This window comes from Argiope bruennichi, chromosome 9 (genome assembly GCF_947563725.1).
Source record: "Argiope bruennichi chromosome 9, qqArgBrue1.1, whole genome shotgun sequence".
In the NCBI taxonomy this organism is placed as follows: domain Eukaryota; kingdom Metazoa; phylum Arthropoda; class Arachnida; order Araneae; family Araneidae; genus Argiope; species Argiope bruennichi.
This window is the reverse complement of record NC_079159.1, coordinates 30,116,085-30,126,426: the sequence shown is the minus strand read 5'-3', so window position 1 is coordinate 30,126,426 and position 10,342 is coordinate 30,116,085. Positions and strand designations below refer to the sequence as shown.

The window sequence follows — 10,342 nt, the reverse complement described above, 5'->3', positions numbered from 1 at the left end:
GTAATTTTGCCTGCTCAATTCATGAAAGCTTCCATTTTCATTCAGAAAACTGGATATCTCGCCATAAAATTCTGCACAAATAACCAATTTATTGGTTGATTTTCTCCAGTTATTTCATTGTTGAAATATTGTCAAAAATGGAAGTATCTAGCCGTTATTTTAAAGAAAAAATATTATTTGCTATTGTGGTGAATAGCATATAAGCCAGTTAAGAACTACGCTGCACGAGCAATTGCTTTTGCATAATGGTTAAAGAACCACAAGGTCTCAGGTTCTATCCTCGCGCATCATGTATCGCTAAATTGGTGACCTTGGATGATGAACCTTCAACTTTCGTAACAACTGTTGTGACGCCATCTACCCGCAGCCAAAGTCGTCAGACTCACTTGACACAGTATCAGCAACCACTCACCGACACACGCTCGCCATAACACTTGGCGCTACTCAACTGGGTACAGGCCCATTAGACAACAGCTCAATAAATCGCCACTCAACACCCATATCGTTCGTCTCACCTCCGACTCACTGGAGGGAGAATCTGTGGTGAATAGCATATAAGCCAGTTAAGAACTACGCTGCACGTGCAAGGGCTTTTGCATAATGGTTAAGTTATGGACTCCGAACCGCAAGGTCCCAGGTTCTATCCCCGTGCATCACGTATCGCTAAACTATTTAGTTCAACCTATAAAAAATAAATACCCAAAAAATAAAAAGGAAATCTTGCCTAAACTATAATATGTGGACTTACTCTTTCCATGAACAGTTACAGCATTCTATTTACATCAAAATTTTATAATGAAAGATGCTGAAATACTTGATGCTCTGAAGATATAAGCTGAATGTTTTTTGGATTCTTGACATTATGATTTTTTTTTTCATTGGTCATTCAATAATATAATATTTTTAGTTGTGCCTATATCTTAAATTCACTATATTTTACTGTGAAATTTTCTGATGTTCTTTTCTGCTTAATTTATTGCCTGCTACTGAAAATTATATAATGAATTGCTAAAAGTAGTTATTTTTAAAACAGAACTAATTTGGTTTAATTATGTATAAATCATTATTTAATAATGTTGAAAGAAATTAAACTTGAAAGAATAATGAACTTAAAACAAGTTGGATGTTAAGGATTATCGTTTAAGCAGCTCAAAAGTGTTATTTTACTTTAGAGATTTAAAATTTTAGTTTTATGAACTTCAATAATTTTTCAATTTCAAATCCTAAATATGAATAAATTAATCTGATTGTTGCCCTTTATTACAGAATTTAAATCATGTTATATTTACGAAATTAAAATCGGAGGAGAGATAAAATGTTTTATAATTTATCTTTTGAAACATTTACATTATTAAATTATGATACATTTTAATATTATACTTTATAATTTTTTCATGAAAAATTATAATTTTTGAAAAAATGTTTCTACTTTTTTATATTCTTAATTATATTGGTACTTGTCGGTTGTAATGGCAATCAAAAAGTTCCAAGAAAAATTTTTGCCAGTTTGGCATTTATATATATATATATATATATATATAATATAATACTAGAGTATATTTTTATAATTTGGCGAAAAAAATTTTGGCACTTTATGGTAGCCGTAAAAAGCTAATTATGCCATTATTTTTAATATGTGTATATTAAGATACCTCTTATTTATTTATAGGCTTCCTATGACCCATCTGATTATGAAAAGTCTGAAGTTCCAGATGCAGAAATAAAAATTGATACACTATTAGATGTCACTCAAAAAGAGATAAAATCAAGGGATTCTAAGTTTAAGAAAGATTTGCTAAATTTAGGTGTGGAATTGCTCCAAGATTCGTATAAGCAGTCTCATTTTTTCTTAGTCTGTGAAAAGGATGGATATGCTGTTGATCTAAGCACAAACAAGTGTGGTATGTATAACAAAAGGCAAAACCTTTTCCATTTAAAAACTTAATATTATTGGTAAATGATGCACAAATGTTTATTAAAATTGTTCATATATATGAATATTTTCTTCTGATTACTTTTACTGATAGTTGCATTGGTGTAATTATTTACAAACTTTTGTGATAAAAAGATTATATAGGGAACTTACTTTTATCTGCGATACATGTAAAGATATAAATTTAAATCTCAAATTATTCCATGTTACTTTATTCTAAAATTTTATTTTATTTTCTGATCCAAATCTCATTTATTATTATTATTATTTCTAACACACACTTTAAAAAATTGTTGATTCTTTGTTTCTCACAAAATGAACGAAGGAATAAAAATCTCCAGTATCTATGAATTCCTTTTAACGATACTAAGATTATCTTTCTAATATTGGCACATGGCAAAGAAGTCCATATTGAACTCTCTTAATAAAATTACTAAAGGGAAAAAATGTCTGCGATTTTTCTCTAGTCTTTCTGGTGTGAAGGAACGTGTTCCAACTTTGTCTCCATGTGCAAATTATTCTTCCTGTGGGAAAAGTAAATCAAAGTTAAACTCCAACTTTGTTGAACTTTAATATACATAACAAAAGATAATCTTAGCAAGCATAACTAGTTAGAAAGAAATATATTTGACTTAAATAACATAAGGTTAAAATTGAGAGTAAATGAAAAATGATGAAATAAACTATCTTACCGGGGGGGGGGGGAGGATGAAGAAACTTAAAGAATTTTCCAATGATGCATTAAGTGCTGTTGCCGTATATTTATTTGAACATTATTTGAATTTTTTTGCCTTTCCTGTATTGTGTATGAATTAAGAAAAAATATAGAGACATGACAATTATTTTGACAAATTTCAGTAAAGATTAAAAGTATATCTAAATGAGATTTTAAATAAAAATAAATCATAACGCTTAAATTATCTTTACTTAAAATATTGTTAGAGGGTGTTAAAAATTATTTAAAAAACTGTGATCTTCCATACAAAATTAATATAATGGATCTTGCTACATTTCTGTCAAGTTATTAAGTTTTTAAGTTTATGTATTTAAATAATTTTCTCATAAATCAAGAGTAAGAGTAAGGATCTTCATAATACCTTTTTATTCAGCAGTATTCATGCATTTCAACATTATCATTTTTTAAAAAATATGTATACTTTGTTAAGAATTTAGGGAAAAATCTTGAATTAATTTTAGTGTCAAATATTCATTAATTCAGTTTGTTTGATTTGCTTTTTTTTTTTATGAATTCAGTGTGAAGAAAATGAAAAATAAACTATCCCATTTATTTTCTTACTTTATTCTTTTTCATAAATATGTTTTTAAAATAAAAGTGTTACCCTAAGATTTGCTTATAGTAACAAATAATTATTTTTGTATTGATTACCTTTTTTTTATTTATTGTTATTATTTTAATTTTAGTTGAATGCCCTTCTGGTACTATTGAAAAAAATGGTATATGTGTTCCTTGTCCTATTGGTCATTTCCAACTTTCTGCAGGCCAAACTACATGTGAAATCTGCCCGGAGTCTTCATTTTGGACGAGTGATATTCCTGAAACATGTTCAGGTAATTCAAAGCATATAATTATATGGAGTTTTCACAACAATAAGATTTATTGATGCTTAGAAGAAATCAAATTATTACAATACAAAATTTAGAGATTCTGGTGCATCTCTCATACCCTCCAACAGTTATGGAATTTACGCAGCTATTAAGGAAATTAAACGGAAACTATGGCTATATATAGGGTTAAACAACAAAAAATACTGCAAATACCTTTTACACGAAACTTTGGTCAACAATTCTGTTGGTGAAAACTTTTTTTAGCATGGTTAGGGGGGGGGGAATGGAACCTTTTTTCATCATGAATACAAAAACACTGAAGTCCCTGGCTGTTTATTATGATGTATATGGGTAAATATGGGTTTTTATTATTATGTAAAACTGAGCAATGATGACTTTAAAAAAGCAAAAGTACTTGCTATTTAATGAAAAAAAAAATGATAAATGTCTAACAAGTAATTGTTTGGTCAATAATAAAGGTACCTTAAATAATTTTAAATAATGATTGAAAATATTTGTTTTAATTAAAATTCTTTGGTAATATCTCTTCTTCAATAATTTGTTGATACTATGCTAAATGTAATATATCTCTAAGAAGTGTTACTGATGACTGGATAACCAATGTTGGAGTATATGATGTCTAATCAAATTTCAAAAATACTTAAATAACTTCAAAAAATTTGTAATTTGAAAGTTTTCAGATATATATATTTATGATAAAAAATGAATTTCTACCTTTTTTTCTTTCGACTGCAATTGAATGTTAACCACTTCCATTAAAAAGTTTTGGAAGAAATTAATAAAAAAGATCATCTTTTTATTCCATTATTAAATATAAGGAACTAAAACAAAACATAGTATATAGGTTCCTCATGGAGTTTTTAATTGTTTTTAGTTTGAATGCCTATTGTTTTATCATCAATTTACTCAGAAGAATAAACTGAGTTATCTCGGGCAAATGAAATAAGTTGAATATTAATCCACTTTAATCAAAGTTCACTTGTTCATAAGCACTATTTGTAAAAATCATCTGCTTATTTTTGCTTTTATACAATTGACATTTCTTTATTCATTTTAAAAATAACTATCCTCACTTATACAGCAGCTTCAATCCATAGAATTGAACAAATTACATTTCCAGCTGTGCCATTCAATGGCTAACATCTCCAACAAAACTTGGTAAACTGCCAATCGAAGCAGAATATTTTCTCTACTTTTATGCTTCAAACTGAATATAAATGTGACTAAGCAAATCTTGCATTCTGCTATACCCGATTTTTCTAAGGATAATAATTCATTGCAATACATATGAATCCAATAAAATGCGGGATAATAAGGAAAGCAACTAAGAAAACAACTAGTAAATAATTTTAATTTAAAAAAATTCGAATTTTTTTTGGAATAATTAATTATAATTTTGTACTTGTTAAATAGTTCTTGGAAAATACTCTTTTCAAGGCAAAATATTTTTTTTTTTTCTTTTGACTCCTGCCACTTTATTTTAGATTGTATCTTATGGAATTAAGAAGAAAGAGGGTATTTCCATGTCAAATCTGAAAGATAAAATGATATAAACCATTATCATCAAAAGAAAAAAAATAAAACAATAAATTTAATTATTTATATTTAATTGTTAAATGGAACACATCAATGGTTCAAGCTCTACCTGTTTTCTTGTTTGTTACAGTATTAATTGCTTCTACTTCTATTCTGATCTCTTCATTATGTTTATTTGGGTGTAATTATAATAAATTAATTCAAAATTTGAAGCAGATAAAAAAAACCTTCACTTTGGTCTGATACTTAGCAAAAAACAGTTTTTATAAACTAGAAAAATATTTAAAACTTTCGATATCGACCTTGAAGTATTATTTATTTATTTACTTTTGGTAAAAACATACGTTTTTATTTTTAAAAAAAGATATAAAAAGAATGTTTCTTAATATTAATAGAAAGTCATTTAGAATGTTAATTAATAGTAAAAAATATGTAACAGTAAAATAACCAATTGTTCACAATTAAAGATGTTAACAGTTACTTTTACTTACAGTCTACTCTTTTTCTTAACAAATTTCTTGCAACCACAGAAATAAAAACCGTTTCTATATTGAATCTGTTTACTAGACTGATCTTATTTTTTTTATCTTATGAGATTAGTCTACTTTTTGAAATACGGAAAAATAAAAATAATTAAACCTTAAAAAAAAGTTTACTTAAAAAAGATTACAAATATCATTCAGTATTCAAAATTATTATATGTTTTCCCATTAAAATTAAAGTCTTATTTCATGTTTATTTTTAGACTGTTGTAATTGCATATGTGGATTAGCATTTCGCTTCAAATTTTGGAAGTTATTTTTTTTGTCCATCAACCGTGATTTAATAAACCCATCTCATTGTTTGAAATCCCAAACTTCCTTAGAAGCTTCTGCAATCTACTTCACAGTTCTTTCTATTTTTAACTCTTTCATATTGCTAATCCCTGTTTCAATAATTGACTCTGTCTGTTGTTTGCGTTAGTTATGAGAGATGGTTCTTCTATTATTGTAAACTGCCAATTTAGATAAATCCATGTAAACCATTGCTTCAACATTAGCCTAATAGTTTGCCTAACATTAGCCCTATTTCATTCTCTTTGCTCGTAATTCTTAGCTTCTAACTATTGCTAAGTAAATGAACTATTATTAGTTTGCTCTTAACATTAATTTTGTAGTTTGTAGACCCACTTTGCTCTTAAAAAAAATTTTTTTTTTTTTTTTTTAATCCCCTTTGCCTCTTTTTTTTCCCTTGCTTGTTGTTTGTAGAATATAAATACAAGTATTAATATTAATTTAAAGGATGCATTGAAAATTTGAAACTATACACATTTGGTTTTTAAAAAGTAAAGTAAATGTTTGTTTTTTTTAAAAAAAAGTAAGTCCTTTCATGTAGATTCTGAGTGGCCTAACTTTTACAAACGATACAATTTTTTTTACTGTTCATTAACATTCTAAACTTGACATTTTTGTACTTAATACAATTATTTGCTATTTCATTACATATGTGCAATTTTTTTTACTTTAAATTTTATTTTCCTTACACCAAAACTAGTCTAAATTAGATCTTATAAAAACCTAGATCTAATAGACATTTCAATTTTGAAATACAAGAAATTTGTTAATAAAAATAGGCTAGAATCAATTGAAATCTTCAAATAGTACATTTTCGTTTTTCAAAAAATTGATAATATTTCTGTTAATTCGATAATAATTCCATTAGTCCTTAATTTTATGACACAGATATAATTTTTTTTGTTGTTAATTAGTGTTCTGAACTTTTTGTGCTTTGAAACAAAAATTTGCTGTATATTTATGTGGTTCAAAAAGAAAATTAAAAATCTACATTTTTGACAAAAGAAAGAAAAAAAGAAATCAAACTTTAGACTGATTCTGAGTGACTATATATTTTTCAATACGATTTAGACTTTCTTTGATAAATATGGATCACACTGACAGTTTTCAATCGATCTCAGATTTTGAATCAAGAAAACGTTTTCATAATATACTTTAATGTTATATGCACAGAATGTATTCCAATAACCTAATCCGCTTTTCATTGCGACTCTCCTTTTTCTATTAAGCGTTTTTGATGTGATATTATTTGAAAATATAGCTATATATATTAACTGTAATTTTAGAATAGCAGCCATGGCTTGCTCTTCTTTGCCTAATTCACTGAGAAATGGTGGAATGTGAAATGTATTGAGGAGTGATAAAAAATATACGATTTTAACTAAAAAGTTTTAAATTTCAGAAGATATTTACAAACTTTTAGAACGATTTTGATAATGAATTTTTTTTTAAGTAAATGTTTTGTAATAAAAATTTCTGTCAACTTATTATTTCAAATAAAAATATCGTCTGCTACATTTAAATATTTTTTTTTTTTTCTGATTAAAAGATAAGTTTGTGCACTTTCCGAAGTGAAATATTCCTATTTTGATAATTTAAAATATTGTGAAATTATTAGTTCCAAAGCAAGCAACATTATTAATATGAAAAAAAAAATCCATCAATCATTACTTTTACCTAAGATGAAGACTCCAAAGGAATATTCATAAAAAGTTATGTATTATCTCAAATGTTTCTAAAATGAAATCTCTGGTAACAAGAACAAATTCGCTAAAGCAGAAATCAATTTCAAAATCTTTAAATACTTAATAAACTTTAAATAACTTAATAATACGAAAAATAAAATAATAAATCAAAACTGGAATTTAAAAAAGCTAGAGGAAACATAATGCTATCCAGATTTTGCATGGCATGTGGCTTAACGCAGAAAAATTTGTAGAATTCTGTATGAAGACTATTTAACAAGAGATAAATGGAAATATATTATGACTCTTAATGAAGCATGGAATAATCTAAATGACTACAACAAAAGAAGGTCTATTTAGTATCTTAAACGAAGGGGAAAATACAAACCTAGTTCTTCCTGAAAAGAAAGTTTGCATATGGGTTTTGCGCTTATCGCAAGATTCTCTCCGGAAGTAAAAATTGGGAAATTAAAAAGTGGTGAAAATGATAAATCAACTCAACGTATTATCAAGAGAAAGTTTTACGTCCGATACTGACAGAAGAAACTTCATGTCTTTATTCCAATTCGAATTCTTTATCTCAATTGACTTTTGAAGAATAGAACTTCATCAAAACAAAGTGACAAATCATGCTTCAAAAGGTACAACTACTTTCCTTATAATAATGAAGACTGGCGCAGATACTGCATATATGTCTTTGCAACACATTTCTGGGAATTCTGATGCCTTTCATCTATGGATTATTGTGCCTTTTGTCTGTTGAAAAAAGCTCTTTCTAGATGCAAACCCACCACAATTGATAAATTAGGGAAAGTAGTAGAAGATGAATTAAAATAATACTCTTGTCAATTTTAAAGGAAAAGAAATGGAGAACAAGAACATGGAAGAGCAAGATGTTTTCATTGTTAAACAATTTAAAAAATGATAAATCTGGCAGTTCGAAAATTTGACAATTGTCCCCTAGATCGTGTAATTTAACACCTTTGGATTTCTTTTTATTGGGTTATTTGAAGTCAAATGTCTATGCCAGCAAGCCTTTAAACATGTGCACATTGGAGGAGAAAATTCAATGCTGCATCAACAAAATTCAGCCACATTTATGCAAAATGGTCATGGAATATTTCGACAAAAGAGTGCATATGTACCAGCAAAGTTGTAGAAGCCATTTGCTCCATGTGTTATTCCATACATAATCCTATTCTGTGTACTTTACGATTCAATAAAAATATAACAATTGAAAGAAAAAAATACAGTGTTTTCTTTAAATTCAAATCTTGCATTAATTAAATCAATTGAGTTATTATGCCATTATTAATTTTAATTCAAATCTCCATTTTACTAGGCAATAAACTATCAGCTGTCAAATGTTTTTTTGAATAGAGCTGTCAACACTTTACTGCACGAATGGTGGCAAATACAAATCTTGTGTTAATTTTGGGAAACTCTTTACAAAAATGTTTTTTTATCATGGAAATCACGAGACAAGTTTCTAGTCCAGAAAAAACGCGATCAAATCGAACATTTGATAATATAGACTTTACATTCTAAAAGGCTCCGAAAATATTTTAAATACACGTTAATGCCCTTTGCATCTGGAATGTAACAAACATATTACAGTTTTGCATAACTTATTGGTTCTTCTTCAAATCTAATATAATCTTTTTCCCCCCTTCCTTTTAGGTTGAATAAAGCTTTTTTGTGTTCCTGAAAAGACGTTTCTTTTCTCTTATTTTGCTTAAAGTGCCAAACACTGGCCAATTATATATGGATGTCGATTGAAAGAAGGGTTTTCTTTTTGTCTGCAAGAAAAGTTATTGCAAATATTTGTTGTGCTGTTTTTAATGTGAAACTAACAAGCTTTATCTGTATCCAAGATTTCATTTGCCTTCAAAACTGTAAACATTGTTATTTTATGTTTAATTCCTGCTTTATTTTCATTATTTTATTTTGTTTCCATCACTCATTTCTATTTAAAATCTAGAAGTATGTTATTATTTGAAATGTTTATATATATTCATATTTTTAAATTTCTTTTTAAAAAATCAAATATAATCAGTTTTTTTTTTTACTTGCATTATTGAATTTATTAATCTGACTTCAATTTTAAAAATTCTTTAGCCTGTTTTTATATTTTTAAAATTTGTTTTTCTCTTTTAAATTTAAAAATTTTTTTTATTAATAAAATGTCAGAAATTATAATCTAAATTCAGGTGGGTTTTTTTTTTAGTAAATGTAGTAATGTAGTAATATGTGGAACTCATACTTATTGTTTACATTTTGTAAATATAGTTTCATAGAGTTGTTTTAAAATAATATACTTTTGCTGTAACTTTTAAATCTGCTATCTAGTTACTGATAGATGTATTGATCTGTTCGGGTAAAAGCATGTATGTGTTTATTTAAATTATGACTTATGTTCCTAAATACTCTTACTATTGTTTTATTAAAGTACACTGTGTTTTTGTTTTGAGGTTTTGGGATTTTGCTTTACATTTCTTTGTTTTAACTAAAATTAATTTCAGATTATAATACCTAAAAATCTTTACTTAAATTTTATTTTATAGATAAACTGAGGTAAATGGTGAAATTTTGATTAATTTTATTGAACTTTTATCTTTATAATTTATTTTGCTTATAATTTTTCGAATTCTGAAAATAATATTTTACTGTCAAAATTATCTTATTAATCATTTAAAAGTATTAAAATAAAATACACCTCTAAAATATGGTTATTTTCATTAGGCTGATGTTTGTATTACTTACTTTGT

General features: G+C 26.8%; 1 protein-coding gene across 1 annotated transcript in view; it reads left to right on the top strand.

The window, feature by feature from the left end:
* Positions 1–9,656, top strand: part of LOC129983888 (uncharacterized) — a 213,050-nt gene extending 203,394 nt beyond the window's left edge. The window contains exons 20-22 of the mRNA XM_056093580.1: positions 1,670–1,901; positions 3,356–3,502; positions 9,255–9,656. Of these exons, the coding sequence (XP_055949555.1) occupies positions 1,670–1,901; positions 3,356–3,502; positions 9,255–9,259 (384 nt within the window). The 3' untranslated portion in view covers positions 9,260–9,656. The remainder of the gene's footprint in view (positions 1–1,669; positions 1,902–3,355; positions 3,503–9,254) is intronic.
* Positions 9,657–10,342: the final 686 nt, after the last annotated feature.